At 40.6% G+C, this 23,728-nt stretch overlaps 1 protein-coding gene across 1 annotated transcript; it reads right to left on the minus strand.

Moving 5' to 3' along the window:
• Positions 1-5,953: 5,953 nt before the first annotated feature.
• Positions 5,954-23,686, minus strand: osgepl1 (O-sialoglycoprotein endopeptidase-like 1). Its single transcript, XM_034221497.1, has 7 exons — positions 23,295-23,686; positions 20,469-20,856; positions 19,802-20,006; positions 7,940-8,088; positions 6,419-6,549; positions 6,256-6,327; positions 5,954-6,187 (listed from the first exon to the last, which is right to left on the minus strand). The coding sequence occupies exons 1-7, from the start codon at positions 23,486-23,488 to the stop codon at positions 6,103-6,105; spliced, it is 1,224 nt and encodes a 407-aa protein (XP_034077388.1). The 5' UTR covers positions 23,489-23,686; the 3' UTR covers positions 5,954-6,102.
• Positions 23,687-23,728: the final 42 nt, after the last annotated feature.

Here is a 23,728-nt window from a genome sequence, read left to right on the forward strand (position 1 = left end):
GCCACCTCTTTTATGAGAGGACGTTGGAAGTTCACTAGTGCGCAACATTCCTGCACCAGTTTATCTGCGAAGGGCCTCAGGTGAGATGGAATGAACATTAGGATCCTAAATTCTTTCAAACGAGCATTTGCTCTCTCGACGTGAATCCTATTTTGTGCGATAAGCTTTGTAGCCTGTGCTTCGCTGTGTGTCAGTTGGCCATGACAGAGGAATGGGGGAATGTTGACAGTGACTCCTTCAGGAAGAATGTTCTGGATTAAAAATCCCTTGTCAGCCAATATCAGATCTCCAGGTTTGAAATGCTGAAGAACACCAGAATCCCGTACAATTTATTTGTCACTTGTTGATCTTGGGCATAGTTGGCTGCAGTATGTGATCACAGCATTTGGTGCTACCCCGAGCAGTAGTTTGAAGGAGTGCATGCCACGGTTAGTAGAGTAGGTCTCTTTCTGGATATCCAGTCGCTTGGGGATAGCAATTTTGATGTCCGTACAATCCACTATCATTCTGCAGTTTTGGATGTGCCGAAATGAAGAAGGCAAGCTGGGAACAGTACTCATTATGTCCTTAAAAAGTAATTTGTGGAGAACCTCTATAAATGTTACAATCACATTTATGACAGTGCTTTTACCGCAGTGAAAGACTGCAGCCAGATAAAGGTGTATGTAATTATGACGCAGTTTCATGAGGGTCATGAAAACTTGGTCCTCAAGACTCAGTGCTTTGGGGAACCAACCTTCTGGGTATGTAATGGAACCCTCAAAACGAGCAACATGCATATACTCACACAGCACTGAATGTGTCTATCTGGCAATCCTGTCTCCATCCGAATAACCTTTTCACTCAGCTGAGAGGCAGAATACTTGTCACGGCAGTAACTCTGCTTTGTCTTGGACTCCTCTAGCTGGATCTCAAGCTGCATTATGTGTCTTTGCTGAGATTGAAGTTTTTCTTCTACCGTGGTCGCTTGCTCCTCGGCATTCTCAGATAGTGGTTGAGGATCTTCATTAGCAGCCGCCTGTGTTGATGGACCTGCTTCCTCCTCAGTCATTAGACACGCAGCTCCTTCCTCCATTCCATCAATTATCCCTCTAGGAATGCTCTTCTACATTCTGTGCTTCAAATGAAACAGGCCTTTTTCTCTTTTGTAAAAGAAAATGACAGCTGCAGATGCGGGAACAGGCATTGGGCTTCCTGTCAGCTCGTCTGTTGGGAAGATATCAAATATTAGTTTCATGGAAGTCACACCGTCACAAATAAGAGCATTAAGACATACAGTACATAGGCTAAAACAAAACATCTAAAGATATAACCTTGCATTTTGATAAGTCTCGTGAACATTTTCACTATTTTGACATTTTCATAGATCAAAATTGAACTAAAGAAATAAATGGTAGATTAATCCATATTGAAAATAGGTGTCAGCTGCTACACTAATTATAATAGTTATATTTCTTAATTAAGATAATATATTACTTTATTGATCCCAATTTGGGAAATGTTTGTGTTGCAGCAGCATAACAAGAAAAATAAAATATAAGTTATTATATATACAAAAGTATGTGAGGGATGGAATATTAAATATTAAATTGAATATAAATGTAAAATGTATATGTGATTTTACGTCCAAGAGAAGCTATGGAGCAGAGAGTTCTCTTCCAGCCAGAGGTGATTTGTTATTAGTTCAATATGTCTGATTTCCCTGACTACAATCTTTAGTTACATGGTGAAACGTTATGCTGCTTGTACTAATTAGACTTATCATATAAGCCACACAGGTTTTAACAGGATTTATTCATTATCTTTACTTATGTTGCAGTCTTTTCAGCAGCGCCATCTCTAAAACGGCGATACAGTCACTACCAATCATTTAAATTTCACCGTGACATGGACACAAATGTAACGTCAGCTTACCTCATAGCACGAATCCAGACTCTCCTTTGGAAAACATTGGCCGGGAAACGAAGTAGTGCTAGTAGCGCTAGCTTTAGCTAACGTTAGCTAACGAAACGAACTGCCGAGTACAATTGGAAAACACTGGAAATTAATTATTCTATAATTTGTAAAACTAGTGTTAAAAACGACAATTTCAAAAATACAGATTCTAATGGTCAGATATAGATATACAGATACTAAAGATAGGCAGGTACTTGCTTTCAAGCAGAACACGGGGGTAAAATAAATTTAGCGGGAGTGTTTACGTGTTCGGCGTAATGACGTACAATGGCCGCAACAATTTCTGTTGTCCTATTCAGCCACTCGGTAACAACCATCGTTTTTCAGACACATAAACTCTTCAAAAATCACCAGTGGGGTCACTGCTGATGTATTTAATGTCATAGAACAAAACGTGATTTATCTCTTCAATTTGTGTCAACCACAGACCCTATTTCGAGCTATTTTCCAAAACCCTATGGAGAAAATGCATTGCTTTTTGACGAAGGAACCGGAAGTGCTAAAAATGCTAACTTATTTCTGGGTTTTAGGATGCGTCACTGCGGATCTCTATTGCGGAGATATTCCCGCGAGAGTGCGGAAAGCTTAAATAAATACATTCATTTCCAATATGAAATGTTACCAATATACACACGGACCACAATTTGAGAAGCACTGACCTAGATAGATAAACTTGCAAACATGTCAGATGAACCGGCGCATAAGAAAACAAAATACTGTCAAACTAAACTGAAATTCAACAACTTGAATGTCACATCCCTGACATGCATCCAGAGTCACATTTGGAAACTTAAAGTTTTTTGACAACCAGACAAAACGGGTGAAAATGAGAAAATGTAATAGTGCCTCATAATGATGGTAGAGTCCCCTCAAGCTCCCCTTCCATTCATCCAGAGACCAGTTTGCAAACTTAAAGTTTGGTAAGAACCAGGCTGGGGGGTCTGCAGGCAACAAATCTATCCGAGCCAGAGTGCACATGGCATGCATACATTCCTCCAGGACATCAGACAGCCATTTTTTTTCCTCTCAAAAAACCGGGTTTCCGATTTCATGCAGTAGTCTGAAATGGCTGAATTAATTTTTCCGACGGAGGAGGGGAAACTTTCTTTCCCCTCTCCGTTGTAAGTTGCGACGGAGAAGTGTAAAAGTGTCCGGGGCTTCGGCTCGAAGCGCAAAAGGGTTGAGCTTTTTCGAGCCCCTTCTCCGTTGGCACTCAGTCGTTTTTTCGACAACTTTTAAAACTTCATTTTTGATTATTTTAAGATATAATTGACCGTTTTCTTTACTTTGTTCTTCTTTCCATGGGTGGGTGCGCATGGCAGGCCGCCTATGAGCACCCAAATTTGGCCTGGAACCTCCAGGATTTGTGACCAAAGCTCCATAAACTGACAAAATCACCCAGAAGACCAGACACAGACACCCAGGGCACATCACCCACCCTCTATTACCCAGGGAACAGGGCTCTGATGTGGGCTAAAGTATTGTTAGAAGCAGTGCCAGTTAGAACATGGCTTTTCTACCCAGGAATAAGTGTTTGAAACGTGGGGAAAAGTGGTGTGAATAGAGGGAGAGTGTACCCAGAGAGCACCATGCAGCACATGGATTTTCTACCCAGGAATAAGTGTTTGAAACGCGGGGAAAAGTGTTGTAAATAGGAGGAGATTTTACCCAGAGAGCACCATGCAGCACATGGATTTTCTACCCAGGAATAAGTGTTTGAAAGGTGGGGAAAAGTGGTGTGAATAGAGGGAGAGTGTACCCAGAGAGCACCATGAAGCACATGGATTTTCTACCCAGGAATAAGTGTTTGAAATGCAGGGAAAAGTGGTGTGAATAGAGGCAGAGTGTACCCAGAGAGCACCATGCAGCACATGGCTTTTCTACCCAGGAATAAGTGTTTGAAACGTGGGGAAAAGTGGTGATAGTGATAGCAGAAATAGTGCTTACAATGCAAAGAGAGTTTACCCAGAGAACAGGCTGCTCCAGCACTTTACAAGCCAGGAAAAGTGATTGAATCCTGGGTATGCATGTTTTCAATAGTCTGATACCTCCAGGGCGCATCACCACATTTTACAAGCCAGGGAAGGTGCCTGAATCCTGGTTAAACATTGTTTAATTGTTTTTAAATGTGCTACAGTGTTTTGTCACTTTCAAAACTCTCCCGTCATTGGCCGGAGAAATGGTGTCGATGTTGTATTCAATCTGACCGTTAATATTCCAGTGAGACAAAGTAGGTACAATGACCGGAGTGATCCCATGTTAATTTTGTCCCAAAACTGGAGCATTCCCTCACCCCGGAGCGCACGGGAGCGTCCTGGTTTCCATGCCTACAGCGTATGCTGTCAGGCATGGGACCATGGGGAAAATTCCGTGGCGCGGGGACGCTCTCTCCGTTTTATGCGAGGAGTACGGAGACTCAGACCTGTGCTCTTTTAGGTCAAGAGTGATCACCTTGGATGGCTTCTTTCCCCCTCCTCACAGGTCGGAGGAAGAAGCCACGTCTCATCTCCTCTGTCCTGTGCGCGCGCTGTCCTGCTATGTGGCGCGCACGGCTGCCTTGTGCTGTTCTCAGCGCGTGTTTGTGCATTATAGAGAGCGCTCGATCGGGCAGCCTCTGTCTGCACAACAGCTGTCACACTGGCTGTGTGAGGCTGTGTCGCAGGCATATGTCTTCTCTGGGGTGGATCCCCCGGGGAACATCAGTGCACACTCCACCAGAGGAATTTCCTCCTCCACGGCTTTGCACGGAGGAATGTCAGTGGAAGACATTTGCACTGCTGCATCTTGGTCTTCCCCCTGTTCATTTTTTAAATTTTATTTGAGGGATGTCTCCCATTCCTCTCTGACACACCCTGTACTGAGTGTCTTGTCAGAGTGAGTGGTGTCAGGGATCCAGCTGTGCGCTCTCCTGCCTGTCTACACGCAGAGAGCTGCCCTTGTTCCCCCTCTTTTTGTCGCTGGGCAAAGTGTGACCTTCGTCTCTACTTTTTCACAGCGGCAGGTTTGTATTGTTCCCAGCCTTCGTCCCCTCATGGAAAATATTCGTGTTATGCTATATTCCAGGGACTGTGATGCACCATTCGCATGGTGCAGTAGGCATGGGTTATTATCTGAGCAGGTGTGTCTGTGCTTGTAGTACCGGGCAGACCCAGTGGGGCGCAGACTACATCTTGCTTCGCCCTTAACCTAATAGCGATAGCCTTAGAGGGCGAAGCCATATACGAAATAGAACTGAAGTTACCTACTGTAACTCCAGCTTCTATGAGTATAGGCGTAGCCCTCTAAGTTCTGGGCCCCACTGGCTCCACGAATAGCTGAAGAAAAGTTGTTTGTGTGGGAGCAGATTGTCGGGCCTCCTTCCTATTTATACCGGAAGGGAGCCCGAGGGTGGGGCCCACCTCGTGGGTGGGCGTGGACTACAAGTGTTTCAGTGCTGCGCGAGTGCGCAGGGGATTACCCAATAGCGATAACACATATTTCCAAGGCACTCCTTTATAATTATTGGGATAAACAGGTTTTAAATCATTCCAATGTATACTATAGGACAGTAACCAAAAATATCCTTTAAAACTGGAGAGATAAAAAAAAAAATGCATAAATAAATAAATGTTAAGGTAAAATAAGATATGAATGAACAACACAAATAAAATAAGTTACATTCATTTGTTATTGGCTATTGGTTATGTTCACACATTGATTACATCCACTTGTCTAAGATGACAACAGAGACTTTCGACCGAAAACCAGCTGTTGACTTGTGGATGCAAGCATCTAATCGCAGACTCAACCAGAGAGAAAGTAGTAGGCCTACATCATCAGCTACCGAGAGACAGAGAGGAAGACAGTGATGAGAACAGTCAGGAGGGTAGTGATGACAGCTTGTAGGATTACTGGTCGTGCTAATGTTGTCTTGTGTTCACCTCTGCATGTGTGTTCTGTGTTCACCTCTGCATGTGTGTTCAGTGCCGTGTGTCTGGCAAATAAAGTCAAGACCACCTCAAAAGTTACGGTTTATTTCATTTTAAGGATGAGCACCAAGCAACATCTCCAGGTGCTCCTTTGAGAACCAGGGCAAAAAAGTTATGTGCACCCCTGGGTATATACTCTGATCTGGGCTATAGGAGTGACAGAAGATAAGCAGCAGCCTCAGTTGTGGATCTTGATCCGGACTGACGGCAGCCTGATGGCCGCTGCCCTCACCTCGGCACTCATGTCCACACCCAGCAGCGCCCTGGAACACAACACGCATTAGAGCTGATGGTATAATAGGAGCTATCTACTGACATTGTAAATACTTACTTTGGCTCATAGCAGACATCCACATTTGGAGGTAGTATCCCTTTCCCTTCTCTCAGGCGCTCAACACCATTCCTGGTATAAAAACACAAAAAGGAACTGTATAGTGGGGCAAATCATCCAATCGGATACATTTTTAAGCTTTACTGAACCTCAGTACACCCACCATGCAATCATCACTCCGTTGTCAGTGCAGAATTTGGCAGGGGGGCAGAGCAGATGTAGTCCTGTGGTCTCAGTGATGATGCTCAGAGTCTTGCGGATGTACTCATTGCTGGCTACTCCTCCAGACAGGACCTGAACAGAATTCATAGTGTTCACCTCATAAATCCCCTGAAAGGAACAGAATGTGTTTGTCCCTAGTTCAGTACTTTCAGACACCAGTACACTATCTTTGGGTTTCAACTGAAAGCTCATTAGTTCAGAACACATACTGTCTGTTTAAGAAATACTTCAACCACAAAAAGACCATTTGTATATTAACTGCTCACCCTGTGTAGAACTCTTGAAGAACATTTTGTTTTTCTCACATACTTTCAAAGTCAACTGAGAATCCAAAAAGTCCTGATTAGATAAGTACATTATAACAGCAAAACTATATGAAAAATGTGATTGGCTTAGAATTGAGGAGACATCTGATTGGCTATAGTTAGAAAAAATTACAAGTACAAATCGGCTGACCATCAGGGGAGTCTCAAAAAACCCACACACGAATGCACAGCGATCCGTGCACAGAAAGCGGTTTGTGTTTGCAGGTTCAGAGGTTTTGAACGGGAAACAAATATGTGAGGATCAAAAATACATATGTAAAACTTTTTTCTGTATTTGTATTTTATTTACATGTATGTGGATCCGGAAATACAAGTGTGAATCCTTCTGTGTGCATGTGTGTATTATGAGACTGTTCTGAGCCCATACAGTAAAGTCTCGTTCATCCAGTTGTATACTCACTACTTTTCCATCACATGCACTTTTTGCTACAACCAAACAATAAAAAACTCTTTGGATTTGCTTCACTTTGGACTCGCTGGTCTGCACTAGCTTCATACTTTTTATACGAAAATGTTTTGAATGGTAAAGTTGAAATGAAAAGGCATGTGAGAAAAAACAAAGCATTTCTAGAATTAGAGAATTTAAGGTAACAGAGTGAGTTATTAGTACACATTTTGTGGGTGAAGTATTTCTATAGTTTCTGAAAAACAGCTGGGCATTGTTGTTCTTTACTAAGTTATGTGTAAACATCAATTTCAGCGGCTATTTAAAGTATTTATTTGTATTTAGGTTTAATTATTTGGATTTAACCGATCAAATGCGCAAGTAATTGCAGTAACGCAGTCTTCAAGCTTGTAGAGTTATATATCTTTTGTCATAAACATGTCATATTTTGAATATTAACAATACATTTACTTTGCATAACAGAGTACCATTTAATTTATACATTATCTCAATTATTATCCTTTTTTTCCTGAACCTTGTGTACGTTTACATTTTTTTCTTTTCGTGTCAGTAAATACAGCAACTGTTTGTTGTGATAAATGCATATTATATGAATGTAAAAGTCTTTATTTGATGTTGTTAACATTTGAAATAAAAAAAGATTCCAATAAGAATCAATAACTGAAATGTTGAACATCAGCTACATTGTCTCAAAGATCTATGGGAGTATTAAATAAATAGTGACACTCACCAGGATGGGATTGCTGGATGGCAGCATGCCGTTCTCCTTGCAGAACACGATGGCCCGGTGCGTGCGCTTTGCCAGATGACAGGCCACCGTGTGCTGTGTGGCAGCTGCAATGTCCTTCACACAGGACAGCAGAGTCCCCTGCTCTATACCTGCAGAGGGTACAAGTAAGTAACATGTGAGAATACTAGGGAACTAGTGACAGAAAGTATACTTTTTTTCATTATCAAGAGTGTGTTTATTCTAGGGCTGCAATTTACCAACTTAATTTATGAATTATTGTCAATATAAATGAATCTGCCCCATTATTTTCTAGAGGTGAGATAATGGTAAAATAGGCCTTGTTTTGTCCAAAACCAAAGTAGGTTCACTGGAGAAAAGCAAGAAAGCTCCATTTGTAATATGTTATGGCTGAAGCTACAGCTTATAATGATGTATTTGATGTTCCCAAACAGTTGTATAAATAGATCTTAAACCTCTATTTGTGTACTTCAGTTTTTTGTTTGTACTACAGTTTCCAAAACAAAACAAAATTCTTAGATGCGTTGAATTTCAGACACCTTCCTTGACTTTCCATTTGCATGAAAAGCACAGGTGAAACTATTAACATGTATGATCCCATGGTTTAGTGCAGTTCAGTGCAGTAGTCGTGTTTGTTGTTATTTGATGTTTTGAGCAACATAAGCTGAAAGAATCTGGTGGTTGTGGTTTTCCTTTCTGAGACCATAGAGCAGGGGTGTCAAACTGAAATACACAGTGGGCCAAAATAAAAATATCGGTACTAGTCGAGGGCCGGACTGGTTCAAAGGTTATTTCAAAACGTATTGAAATGAACTTATTGCACATAAGTAGTAATAATGATACTGTTTCAATTACATTAGTATGCATGCAAAGTGACAGGTGGTGTGACAGGTCACATCTCTCCTACTTATGCTAATGAGCTAAGTCCCGCCCTTTGTTCGAGGTGGATGTCACACCTAGGTGTGAAATGCCCCCCGGTGTAGCGCCTTTGTTGTCTAATCCTTTGATGTGAGGGTTGAGGTGTTATAACAGGCAGGTGTGATTTCACACCAGCGTGTTATAAGCCTCTGATGTTAATCTAGGTGTTGATTAAGGCAGTCTCTATGAAGTTGTGCGTGAGACTGTCTCGCCCCCGTCCCCTCACAGCCCTTTGTTGTCTAATCTAATTAGCCTTTGATGTCTGTCCTTTGATGTGAGGGTTGAGGTGTTATAACAGGCAGGTGTGATTTAACACCGGCGTGTTATAAGCCTCTGATGTTAATCTAGGTGTTGATTAAGGCAGTCTCTTTGAAGTTGTGCGTGAAACTGTCTCGCCTCCGTCCCCTCACACCCCCGGCCTCTCCCCCTTTCTCCACCCCTTCCTGTCACACGCTATGAGGCCAGAAGATAGTGGGGGTGGAGTTAGGTGAAAAAAAAGAAAGAAATCTGTGCAGACTAAATAAAAAGCCATTAATTTTCACTCACTAAGTCACCTAAAACTTTTATTGTCCTCTCTAAATTAGATTAGTTTTTTTATATGATTTGTGTGAACTAATGTGTAATTACTTTATTAACTACAGATGTAGCACCTCATTTCAGACTCCAGCTTACAGCTTCCTGCCTACGACCTGCCTAAGACCAGTATCGAGGAATGTTAAGCCCTCCCACTATTTTCCAAGAGGGCGTTGCCAGATTTTCAATTTCAGGCTTTAACCAGGAGATGGCGCTTCATTCACAAATAGGGGACGGGTGGCGCAGTGGTCTGTGCATCTGATCATCAGATCAAGGGGGGTGCTGGGGAACTCCAGTTCGAAACCCGCTCCTGCCGCCACTGCGTCAGGCCGTTGTGTCCTTGGGCAAGACACTTCACCTGAACTTGCTCCTGTGGGTATTGTCCACAGTGGTGACCATTGCATGTATGATATGTGTAATGTGTATTTGTAAAGCGCTTTGAGCATCTGGAAAAGCGCTATAATAAATGTAAGGAATTATGAATTATTATAAATACAGAAAGACAACTTTCATGGACTTGCAGTTGTGTTTTGAAGAGCATTTGAACACATCAATATTTTAGATCAACTAAAGTATATCTAATATTGTAATTCAATAATATATAGTCTTTATATATTAAATAATCATAATAATAATGTAAATGTTTACATTACACTTCTTTATTTGTTATGCTCATACTTTTACCTTTACAATCGTTTGCTTTAATATACAGTATATTTTTTGTATATTTTTGTGTTTGCTTCCTCCTGCTCCCTTTCGGACACATACTGTATGATTTATTATTATTATTAATATGAAGATATTATTAAGATAAGATAAGATAAGATGTTACTTTATTGATTGAACATTTTAGTTTAGAATGTGCTGTCCCACGGTAATTCAGAAGGCTCACAGGTCACATTCCGACCATTATTTAAAACAATAGGTGCTTTCACACCGTCTACAGTTTGATTTGTATAGAGGTAGCTGTGTGGCTGAATGGCCAGCGATTAGGTGTGGCGCATTTATCATAGGTGATCAGAGCTAACTGCCTGCCGTCAGATTTCATTTAAAAAACAGGTCTGATTTGAAGACTTTTTCTGCGCTCATAAAGAATGATAAGAATAAGAATAATGCGTATTGAACTGGTTTCATTAATTAGTGAGTTTATTTAACACTAGGACCGCCAATCGGGTGTGTTGTGTGTGTGCAATGTAACTTTTTTTCAATAAAATATTAAAGTCTCCCAGTCTGTGACTTTTCCTGAAAGTGTGTTATGTATCACCCTATGTTGTTAAAAATTGCATTCTAATAGCGGGATTTGACGGTTTTAGGTAGGCCTATACAAAAACCTCTGGCGGTTCTAGTGTTAAGGTAATTAGGTACAGAAGAAGCCCTTTTTTATCAGTAACGAATTTAGCAGTTGAACATAAAAGTCAACTAACTGAGGGTCACTTGCAATGACAGTGTTGTGTCTAACTGTAAGCTTGTCACTCAGAGTAACCTACAGTTAATTTAGCTGCTGGAGAAGAAAGATCAGGGGGGAGGGGGGGGGGAGAGAGCTGTGGTTGATGGGCCATTAGTTGTGCAGCTGAGAGCTGCCGTTTCATTCAGACTGTTTAAAAAACTGTAACAACGGACTATTTTTCTTAGCGGATGCATGTCAATTTAAATCAATACAACTATTTTTTAAATCAATAAAAACATTTTCGAAATCCATAAAAGCATTTCAATTAATATTGGGAGTCATGTCGTTACTTTGTTGAGAATGTGGCCATTTAATAAGCGGGATAATTTGCAGCGACGTGTTCCTTATGGGGAAAATAACACCCTTCATGCAGATCAAGATCCCTCCGCTACGCATTGGGATCCTGATCTGCCGACGAGTTGAATACAGTATATTCATATGTGTCAGTGATTTCATGTCAATTCGGCAAACATAAACATAAATGATCGTGGTGAAGATGATGATTAAATTAGGATTAAAAATCGAGAGCCGAGCTGCATTTCTTCCCGTTCGTTTTTTTCTACTAAACAACATTATTTTGTTAAATAACAACATGATGATGTTTTGTAAATGATTACATGTCTCTTATTTAGCACAGAGTATGATATCCGTGACATATGGATCTTAACAAAGTTCCGCTGTACATCCAGCGTACTGTATCTGACTTTATTTCACATGAGCTCCAGTGTGGAACCCCACTGCATCCCCTGGTGGATCAATGATCCATTGCAGCTGGCTTCATAATAATTACATGTATTTATCACGGGGGAGGTCTCAAGTCAAGCTGGAGGTTTTCCCTTGAGCGAGGGCAGATCACGTACCAATCACGGCCCTCGCCTTTCAAACTGTCTGAAATGAAGCGCTACATCTGTATAAGGAAGTCTCTTTTATGAAGAGGGGTAATAATAATTTAAAAGATCTTAATGACCCCCTGATCTTGTATTTTTAATGTTTAATTACTTCACACAACTTTAAAAGCCCCTATGAAGTTGTTGTTAACCAAGGATGTTCTTTTTGAAATTGTATGACTTGTGAACTGGATGTTCTCGTAAGTTGTATGCAAAAAGTTAAAACTAGAACAAATGAAATACTTTGTCTAAATAGATGTTATTTAAGAATGTGACTCTAAAAGGCAAGTTTGTGATTTAACACTTTTTTACTGACACTAGGCAGATTTAGCTTTTTTTATCTCGTTGTCTTTCTCTTACTTTTTGGATATCATTTTATGTATGACAACTTTACAACTGGTAGAAAGTTAAGTACTTTTTCTGAACAGATTTTCTTTAAGACTGTGACTCTTAAAGGCATTTTGTGATTTTAACAATTTTACTGACACTGCAGATTTGTGTGTAATTCTCTCACAAAGGAACAGTAAGTCTCTTACTTTTTGGATAGAGTTTTATGTATGGCAACTTTACAACTGGTAGAAAGTCAGTCACTGTGTAACGCTTTTATTTTCTTAAAGACTGTGACTCTAAAAGGCAAGTTTGTGATTTTAACACTTATTTACTGACACTAGGCAGATTTTGGCTTTTTTCTCTTTTCTCTTGCCAAGATACTTTGAGACACACTTTGAGGTATGCAAAACCTTAAAACTAGAAAATGAAGTACATTGTCTGATTAGATTTTTTCTTAGAGACTGTTTCTCTAAAAGGCAAGTTTGTGATTTTAACACTTTTTACTGACACTCGGCAGATTTGTGTGTAATTCTCTCACAAAGGAACAGTAAGATACAATTTTTATGTATGCAAAACCTTAAACATTTTTTAAATCAAGATACTTTTGTGATACACTTTTATGTAGGAACATTTTACAACTGGTAGAATGTCATTTACTTTGTATCAAATGTATTTTCTTAAAGACTGTGACTCTAAAAAGGCACGTTTTGTGATTTTAACACTTTTGTACTGGCACTAGGCAGATTTTGTTTTTTCTCTCGTTGTTTTTCTCTTACTTGTGGATACAGTTTTACGTTGGTCAACTTTACAACTGGTAGAAAGTTAAGTACTTTTTCTGAACAGATTTTCTTAAATAATCAAACTCTAAATGGAAAGTTTGTGATTTTAACACTTATTTATTGACACTAGGTAGATTTTGGCTTTTTCTCTTTTCTTGTGTTACTAAGATACTTTTAGACACACTTTGATGTATGCAACACTTAACAACTGGTAGAATATGAAGTAATTTGTAAGGAATTCAGTTTCTTTCAATGGCCTAGGCAGATTTTGGCTTTTTTCTCTTGCCAAGATACTTTGAGACACACTTTGAGGTATGCAAAACCTTAAAACTAGAAATGAAGTACATTGTCTGATTAGATTTTTTCTTAAAGACTGTTTCTCTAAAAGGCAAGTTTGTGATTTTAACACTTATTTATTGACACTAGGCAGATTTTGGCTTTTTTTTCTCTCTTTTCTCGTGTTACTAAGATACTTTTAGACACACTTTGATGTATGCAACACTTAACAACTGGTAGAATATGAAGTACTTTATAAGGAATTCAGTTTCTTTTAATGGCCTAGGCAAATTTTGGCTTTTTTCTCTTGCCAAGATACTTGTAGACACACTTTGAGGTATGCAAAACCTTAAAACTAGAAAATGAAGTACATTGTCTCCGAAGTGCCTTGGATCCTCCAATCATCCGTAAAAATGTCTTTATCAATAAGAGTCTGGTCGATCTCAGTAATGAAGTCGGTGAGCCAGAGTCTTTTCATTAACGCGTTGTAATTGTTTCTGAAGAAAAAATTGGGCATGTCATTCAGACAATCGTGTTGCCTCTGGCCGGGGTGACTGACTCGGCATCCGTTGCAGATGTATTCTCTGTACCGATGTATCACCCTCTCCACAATATCAACCAACACCGATTTCACTATGTCCATAAACAGAGACGTCTTGGCCCAAGGAGCAAAATCAGCAGCAGTAGTATTGCAAGATTCGGGTCTCCAAAATGGTGGTGATGATGGTAGTCTAGGAGTTTGTTCCTGGCTGCAACTCGCGGGGGGAGACTTGGTTTTTCTCAGATCCATGGCTAGTTTTCAACGGTTGTCTTAGTGGGGTCCTTAGTTTCAGATGATTTGCTGAGTGGAGGGTGGGACTTATTGAGTTGAATGGGGGGAGTCATCTGTATAATTGAGAGTTTTTTAAAAAGTTCTTTAAGCTTTGTAGCTTTTTCGTCTATCATTTCCAACCAAGCAGCAAGAGGTCACATTTTAGAATAAGTAATAGTTTGTCATGATTTTACGGAATAAGTCAAAAGTATAGTTTGTCAGAAAAAAAATATATGGAAAAGTCATTGTGTACAATAGTATGTTGAAAATCAAAAAAGAAACTCAATTCATTACAAATTAATGAATATTTTATCTAGTTCTAAAGTTTTGCACCCATTAAAGAAAACCCCATTCCTTACAAAGTACTTAATATTATTCCCTTTGTTAAGTGTTGCGTACATCAAAGTGTATCTAAAAGTATCTTGGTAGCAGAAAATAACTAAAATATGTAAGGCTATCAGAAAAAAAACCATTGTTTAACTGAACAAGTGTTTAAAGAAAACGGCCATTAAAAGAAAACAAATTCCTTACAAAGTACTTACATATTCTACCAGTTGCTAAGTATTGCATACATCAAAGTGTGTCTAAAAGTATCTTACTAACACAAGAAAAGAGAAAAAAGCAATGATATTAACAAAACTGGATTGATCCACTGAAATAATAAATAAATAATTTCAAAAGTGCCTTAAAAGAAAATATATTCAGATAAAGTATTTTAGGTTTTGCATACATAAAAAGTGTATCTTACAGTTCCTTTGTGAGAGAATTACACACAAATCTGCAGAGTGTCAGTAAAAAAGTGTTAAAATCACAAACTTGCCTTTTAGAGAAACAGTCTTTAAGAAAAAATCTAATCAGACAATGTACTTCATTTCTAGTTTTAAGGTTTTGCATACCTCAAAGTGTGTCTCAAAGTATCTTGGCAAGAGAAAAAAGCCAAAATCTGCCTAGGCCATTGAAAGAAACTGAATTCCTTACAAATTACTTCATATTCTACCAGTTGTTAAGTGTTGCATACATCAAAGTGTGTCTAAAAGTATCTTAGTAACACAAGAAAAGAGAAAAAGCCAAAATCTACCTAGTGTCAATAAATAAGTGTTAAAATCACAAACTTTCCATTTAGAGTTTGATTATTTAAGAAAATCTGTTCAGAAAAAGTACTTAACTTTCTACCAGTTGTAAAGTTGACCAACGTAAAACTGTATCCACAAGTAAGAGAAAAATAACGAGAGAAAAAACAAAATCTGCCTAGTGCCAGTACAAAAGTGTTAAAATCACAAAACGTGCCTTTTTAGAGTCACAGTCTTCAAGAAAATATATTTGTTACAAAGTAAATGACATTCTACCAGTTGTAAAATGTTCCTACATAAAAGTGTATCACAAAAGTATCTTGGTTTAAAAAATGTTTAAGGTTTTGCATACATAAAAATGGTATCTTACTGTTCCTTTGTGAGAGAATTACACACAAATCTGCCGAGTGTCAGTAAAAAGTGTTAAAATCACAAACTTGCCTTTTAGAGAAACAGTCTCTAAGAAAAAATCTAATCAGACAATGTACTTCATTTCTAGTTTTGAGGTTTTGCATACCTCAAAGTGTGTCTCAAAGTATCTTGGCAAGAGAAAAAAGCCAAAATCTGCCTAGGCCATTAAAAAGAAACCGAATTCCTTACAGTACTTCATATTCTACCAGTTATTAAGTGTTGCATACATCAAAGTGTGTCTAAAAGTATCTTAGTAACACGAGAAAAAAGCCAAAATCTGCCTAGTGTCAGTAAATAAGTGTTAAAATCACAAACTTGCCTTTTAGAGTCACAGTCTTTAAGAAAATAAAAGTGTTACACAGTGACTGACTTTCTACCAGTTGTAAAGTTGTCATACATAAAACTCTATCCAAAAAGTAAGAGACTTACTGTTCCTTTGTGAGAGAAAGATGGCGCAGACAAATCAACTTCCGGTGATACCGAGGACCAACGAGCGAGGAAATGAAAATAATCGACCTGAGAAGCAGCCATAGATGGGTCCTCCATGGCTCCTCCGCGGATGCATAGAGTGGCAAAGTCACGCCCATCTACTTCCGGTCCATGGGACCTTATTTCGGAAAAATTATGTATTGAAGTCAATGGGGAGAGAATGATTATCTTTCGATCCTGTTTGAATTGTGCCACGAATTACACATATGATGTTTGTCAATCTTAAAAAACCATTTCCATGTCAAAAAAGTCACAGTTTGTCGTAAAACTGTTGAAATATAAGACTATGAAAATACGCAACTAGAAAGACTACAAATCCCAGAGTCGCGTAAGTAGGGTTGCCAACCATCCCGTATTAGCCGGGACGTCCCATATTTGAGCCAAAAGGGGCGTGTCCCGTACGGGACTTTGTTTGTCCCGGACTCCCGTGTAAGGGAAAAATAAAAAATATGTTTCTGTTTGCGCACAATGCAGTGTGTCTGGCTGCGTGCCTGTGTGTTTGTGTGCTCTATGAGAAGGGCGCTAGGACCGCTCAGTTGACAGGGCATGCACAATGCTCGCATGTGTGTGTGTGAGATTTTCTCTGCTGGGCCGCGGGCGCCGCATCACTGTTTGTGTGGCATGTCAGCCTGTTCGAGAGGGGTCTGCCTGCAGACCTCCACTCTCAGGACAGTTCCGGTGCAGACCTCCACTCTCAGGACACCTCCACTGGCAGCCTGCACCGGAACTGTCCTGAGAGTGGAGGTCTGCAGGCAGGCTCCCATGGCCTGTTCAGTCGTGTGGGAAAATGAGCACTGCCGGTGGAGGAGGTGATAATGAAAGAGGAGAAGAGAGAGAGGATAAGGTTCTGGGCCCTGGCCCTTCTAAAAATAAAATAATTGTGTCTTACAACAAACAGTGGGAAGAAAAACACAGTTGGGTAAAGCACGTTAGTGGAGATCTGTCTCGGGTCTTCTACACCTTGTGTCGAAGGGAGTTTTCAATAGGTCACGGTGGAGAAAACGACCTGAAACAGCATGCTGGCACAGAAATGCACAAGCGAGCAACACAAAATAAAGGTGCATCAAATATAACTAAATTCTTCGGCAGTTCAACTGCAGAACAAGACAAAGTTGCTGCATGTGAGGTAACATCAGTGTATCACACTGTGTGATACACTGATGTTATAGGCCTACCTCACATGCAGCAACTTTGACATTTTGAGGGTTTTGGGGGATTTGACCCCCAAAAACATTTTCGAACTCTAGGGGCTGGCTCCCCCAAAATAATTAAATAAGATAACCCTAACCCTAAACCTTAATAAAGTAATACAAAAAAGTAACTAAATCCGCCAGACACCCGAAAATCTTTGCGCGCACGGGGGCGGGGGACTCATGCATGTGTCCCGTTTCTCCATTTCTGGAAGTTGGCAACCCTACGCGTAAGTGATGTCATAACTGATGTCACAATTGTTTTCCTCCGCTAAATATAAGAGATAGCTAAGATAAGATAACTTTAACAAGATGCCTGTGTGCTTAGTACCAGGTTGTTATCATACCAGCAATGGGTCTTGCTCGTTCTTTCGCTTCCTGTCTGATGAAAGGACCAGGAGTGGCTGGATCAAGTTAGCTACCTAACTAGTAGCAAGCACGTTAGTTAGCATTACAGCCTTAGCCTTGTCATTTGTATTAGCCTTAACATGAAGTAACATTAAGTAACCCAAAATGTTAAACAGTAATGGCCCGTCCACACAGCGGCGTGCGTTGAAGCTTGCTGGCGGGCGTGTCTGAAACTCAACCAACAACCAATCGCATGAATCTCCCGCCCCTGTCACACAAGCAGTGGTTTGATTGGCTAGAGCTTGTACTGGCATATGATTCGATTGGCTGACGCTTCTGCCGAGGCTTCAAAAGTTGAACATTGCTCAACTTTTGCACCGAGCCATGCCAGCAAAGCTCCGCTTCGCATCCCACAATGCAGTTTGGCGAAAAGTGATGTCACCCCATTCAAAGTGAATGGTGAAACTTTCAACTCACGCCGCTGTGTGGACGGGCCGTAACGGCCAGTCCACACAGCGGCGTGCGTTGAAGCTTCCAACGCTTTTGCCCATTCACTTTGAATGGGGTGACGTCAATTTTAGCCGAACTGCATTTTGGGAAGCGACGTGGAGCGTTGCTGGCGTAGCTCGCTACAAAAGTTGAGCAATGTTCAACTTTTGACGCCTCGACGGAGGCGTCAGCCAATCGAATCATATGCCAGTACAAGCTCTAGCCAATCAAACCACGTGCTTGTGTGTCTGGGGCGGGAGATTCATGTGATTGGTTGTTGGTCGAGTGTCAGACACGCCCGCCGGCAAGCGTCAACGCACGCCGCTGTGTGGACGGGCCGTTAGAGTAGTAGTCATATTTTGTGAACCCTTTGAAGAGTACTGTCACATCGGTGTGATCATTCTATAATACACCATTCAAGCCCGGGGGAGAAATGCTAACGCTACATTAGCATCGGCGATCTTTTCTACTTCATGCTATCTGCACAAATGGTTGACATTAAACATTAAAAAGACCAGGCAGTTCAGAGAGAATCAAAGGAAGGCAGGCAGGCAGCTTTGCATGACATTCTTCTGGACGTGTTTCATTGTGGTGATAGTGAGGGTAGTCAATCCCTTGTTTAGCAAGACAGTAGTGACGGCCATCTTGGTGATGTGTGTTGATGTGCAAGACCAGAGATGTAGTTCATTCAGCGTTTCACACAACAAAATGTGTTACTTCACAGACACTTTTTTTTTTTTTTTACTGGCAAAATTATCTTTTAAATTGACAAACATCATATGTGTAATTCGTGGCACAATTCAAACGGGATCGAAAGATAATCATTCTCTCTCCATTGACTTCAATACATAATTTTTCCGAAATAAGGTCCCATGGAGGTCCACCGGAAGGGGAGGGACTTCGCCACTCTATTTCCGGGAACGGTGGAGGCGTTACGCACGGCCGGATTTATCTCAGCCAATGACAGCTCTGCATGCATCCCCTGGATATTATTTTAGTAACTGGCTGCTTTCATCGCGACGCAATGTTTACAGTGAGAACATCTGTGAGGTCCGTGCAGAAAGCAGAGCAGTGTGTATAATATATATATCACTCAGCCTACATTACTCTCTGTATTTGTATGGTGTAGTTTGGTAGATATCTACAAACAAAGAGTCAATATGTTTCTCAGACCATTTAGTGCTTCACATAATAAAATACACAACGGCTGTAGCCTGATTATGCTTTAGGAGCTGTAGGTGTGTGTGGTACAGTGTGTAGGTGTGTGTGTGTTGTACAGTGCGTAGATGCGGCGGACAGACGGGTCTCAGTTGGTTTGGTGTCCTATGCTTACTTCTAATACTTGTGCAAGTACATACAAATATGGGCCAAAATACAACTTTTGGCCCGTAATTGCAATTCCCCATTTCAGCGACCAGAGAGAGGGGGGGATATAGCCAGTCTCTGATTGTGTTACGTTATTATGAGAGTGCTCTCATACTTGTTTGATTCTGAAATTGTATATATTTATCTGTAGCCTGTTATTGTCTCATTATACCGCACTGTCAATGAATTAAAAGTAAATATATAAGTCGTCATGAACACATCTGTCCATCAGACAGAGGGCTGCTGTGCCTCCTGTCATCATTAATGGACGTCTCTTTAAAATGACCGCTCAGAGGAGAGGAGTTCTCATTTCTCTAACCACCTGCTGCTTCCCCTCCTCTCTCCTCGGTTCCCCTCCTCAGTCCTCCGCTCGCATCTACTGTGGGCGGCACTAAGTCTCGAGGGTAGGAGTCGAGGAGGGGAAATTAGAGTATTGAGAAACCTCTATTGTGTCTTCATACCTTCCTCTGCTTCTTTTTTCATTATCGCCATGTTAACTTGATTCCGTAGCCCAGCGAATGAAAAGCAGCAGTCGTACGTTTGTCCCATGGGGGTCCTGAACGGGAACCTTGACCTGTCTCCATCCTTTGCTAGGAGCTCTAGAGCCTGTCCTCCACTCAGTGTGGAGCACTGTGGGTGCTTTATGAGAGACAAACGCCTTGCAACCTGAATCCGAAAAAATAATACATTAAGTTAAAATACACAAATTGAACAACATGAAAACTAAATGATATTGGGGTTAATGGAATAATTCACCCTGAAATCATGAAATATATATTTCTCATGTTAAATGTAGTGCTATTCATCTCTATGAAACTAGTTTTCTCTCTGATTATAATGCAACTCAATGGCTTGTGGTGCCAACATTTCTTTTTTTTTAAAACTTCAACATAATTGTCTTTTTCAAGAAATACAAACCCAATAAATACGCAAAAAAATAAAAACCTATCAAATAAATATGTTGGGAAGGAAGACATCTCCAACACTTGTTCATTGTCTCCACTGTAAGGGGTCCCTGGCCTCAAATAGTTGAATAACCCCTGACCTTGATTAATAAATGGCAGAACAGGTAAGAGGAAACACATTTTTGATTTGATTTTGAATTGACCAATCCCTTTATGACCTTACTTTATCCATCGTATCGCCTGGAGCTTCATCCAGACTGTGACCCAAAAGCAGGAAGTCATCCACTCCTCGAGCCACAGCGAGCAGCGAGTGACCTCCAGAGACCAGCAGCACCAGGAAGGGGAAGGGAACCGGCAGGTGCATCCTGACGGTGAGGGCGTGGGCCTCCATGTGGTGGATGGGGATGAAGGGCTTGTTGTGCTGCCTCACAAACCTCCGACTGAAGTCCAGCCCGATGCCCAGGCTCAGGCCCAGGCCGGGCTTCACCGTGGTGGCCACAGCTGAGAGCCGGCTGGGGGCCACGTGGCTCCTCTCAAGGGCCTCCTGCACCACCCGCTCTATGTTCTCTCTGTGGAGCTGCTGGGCCACTGTGGGGATGATGCCTCCAGTCCTGCAGTATTCAAAAGGGAAGAGATACAAGCAGTAAGTACTCAGATTTATACTTAAGTAAAAGTAGAAGTATCAGTGTGTAGAAGTACTCTGTTACAAGTAAAGGTCCTGCAAACAAAATACTACTCAAGTAAAAGTAGAAAAGTATTGGCATAAAAAAATACTCATTCTGCAGATTGGCCCATTTCAGACTAATATAGATGATGTGTTTTGATTATAATGATCGATGCATTAAAGTGTTATCAAAGCTGGTAAGGGTGCAGCTAGGTTTCATGACTTTGTATACTGCAAGCTTGTGCATTTACTCCAGGTGCAACTAAAAATTGTATTATATTTCGCATCTACAATCCTAATGAAGTGGAATAAAAGTAAATCTGGCACTATATCGGATAGGACCACCATACTAAATTGTTTTAATGAGCATTTTGTGTCCTGTGGCTCTCTGTTTCATTCTGTTTCTAATTATGTTTCTGTGAACACCACAGTCGGTGACTCAGAACAATGTGGTCTGGAAAACCCCTTCAGTTTTACTCCTTTTACTGTTGATGTTGTTCGTGAAGTCTTAACCAAGCTAGATCCTAAAAAGCCGGCTGGTCCGGACAACGTAGAACCTTTCTTTTTAAAGATAGCTGCAGATTTTATTGCTCCACCTCTTACTACTCTTTTTAACCTCTCTCTCAGCACGAACAAAATCCCAAAAGTATGGAAGTCAGCTTATGTCCTTCCTCTACTAAAAGGAGGGGAGGCCACCTTATTAAACAATTATAGACCCATCTCTAAATTGTCAGTTCTGGCCAAGGTTCTTGAACGCTTAGTGAGTGAACAGGTAAAGGAGTTTTTATGTAACAATGACATCCTGTCTAAACATCAGTCAGGCTTCAGAAAGCAACATAGCACCATCACTGCCACAATGAAAGTGGTAAATGATATTACGAGTATTTTAGATAATAAGCAGAGTTGTGCAGCTCTATTTGTTGACCTATCCAAAGCTTTTGATACTGTCGATCATCGCATTTTGAAGCAAAGGCTGGTCAGTATAGGCATGTCCAGCCATGCAGTAGGGTGGTTTGTAAACTACCTCTCTGAAAGATCCCAATGTGTTCAGTTTGATGGGCTGTCTTCTGAGTGGTTAAACATCACTAATGGTGTACCACAAGGTTCAGTTTTAGGTCCGCTATTATTCTCTATCTATATTAATAGTTTAGGTGAAAATGTCGAAGGAGCAACCTTACATTTTTATGCGGACGATACCGTTATGTACTGTGCAGGTCCCTCGATTAACGAGGCTGTTGTTAAATTACAGGCTGTTTTTAACATTATTCAGGCTCAGCTCTCTGAGCTTAAGCTTCTTTTAAATGTGGATAAAACCAAGGTGATGCTCTTTTCTAAAGCTAAAGCTAAAAATACACCAGAGACTGCTTTGGATATTGTAACTACGCAAGGAATACAACTTGAAGTGGTTACCTGTTACAAATACTTGGGTATCTGGCTTGATGACTGTCTCACTTTTAAACTTCATGTCAATAACCTGCTTAAAAAGCTGAGGGTTAGGCTAGGTTTCTTTTACAGAAATAAGTCCTGTTTCTCGCTTGAGGCCAGGAAAAGGCTAGTCACTGTGACCTTTTTACCTGTGCTGGATTATGGTGATTTGTTATATATGAATGCACCTTCCAATTACCTGAGCAAGTTAGATGCTGCGTATCACAGTGCACTGAGATTTTTGACAAATTGTAAAGCACTTACGCATCACTGTACCCTGTATACCAAGGCGGTTATGCCATCACTTACTGTACGGAGGCTCAGTCACTGGTACTTTTTCATTTACAAAGCCATGTTGGATAAACTACCATCTTATATCTGCTCCCTGATCTCTCGGCGAATTGAAAGTACTTATTGCCTGAGATCGCATGCTGTGTTTTTATTAAATGTGCCAAGTGCTAGGACTGTCTTAGGGAAGAAAGCTTTTAGATGTGCAGCTCCACTAACATGGAACAGTCTGCAAAAAGAATGGAAAATTACCAAGCTAGTACCACTACATGTTTTTAAAGCTCGGTTGGATGCTACAAAATCAGATGCTGTTGGTACCTGTACTTGTGGTTAAATATGTAAATTGTCATCCCTGTACATTTTGCTGTATGATGTCCTTTTGTTGTTCTGTTGTTTATGTTTTTATGTCTTCTTGTGGAACCTACTGCTGCAGGTCTCCCTTGAAAAAGAGATCATTGATCTCAATGGGATTTTACCTGGATAAATAAAGGTTTTGAATTGAATTGAAATAATGTACCTGTGCAAAGTAGCAACACATACTGAAGTACAAATATCTCAACATTCTGTTTGTATTTATTTATTTTGTCTGACCCCATACAATAAAGTCTAAGTGGGTTTGAAAACAAACCTAAAGCAGTGAGCCTGTTACCTGAATGGAGATGTGACACCCACCTGAGATGGACTTCTTTCTGTGAGTGTAGAGACTCCCCCAGTATTTTCCCTGTCTCATCCATAACTGCAGCTCCAGTGTCATCACAGCTTGTCTCAATGCCCAAAACCAGTCTGGAGCAGTGGGCTTTAAGTGAAGCACAGCCCCACAATGTGTTTCTTAACTGTAGCAGTCTTTTTACTTTCGTAGGGAACATAGTTATGCCTCTTGTAGGAGTTAAAATAGGGGGGCAAATATAGTGACCTCACATCATTTCCCATTGATTTCTCTCCATTAATAAACGGCAATGGCATGACATAAGGTTTCGAGGAAATTAACAAAAAACAGACAAAACAACAACCTTGTTGAGTTCCGAGCAGAAAACTGTTTTCTGTCTCTGCTACTCTAAAGCGTGTGGCTGTGTCACATGTAAATAATTCCGTGCACCACCGAGTTT

The sequence above is a fragment of the Gymnodraco acuticeps genome, unplaced genomic scaffold, assembly GCF_902827175.1.
Source record: "Gymnodraco acuticeps unplaced genomic scaffold, fGymAcu1.1, whole genome shotgun sequence".
In the NCBI taxonomy this organism is placed as follows: domain Eukaryota; kingdom Metazoa; phylum Chordata; class Actinopteri; order Perciformes; family Bathydraconidae; genus Gymnodraco; species Gymnodraco acuticeps.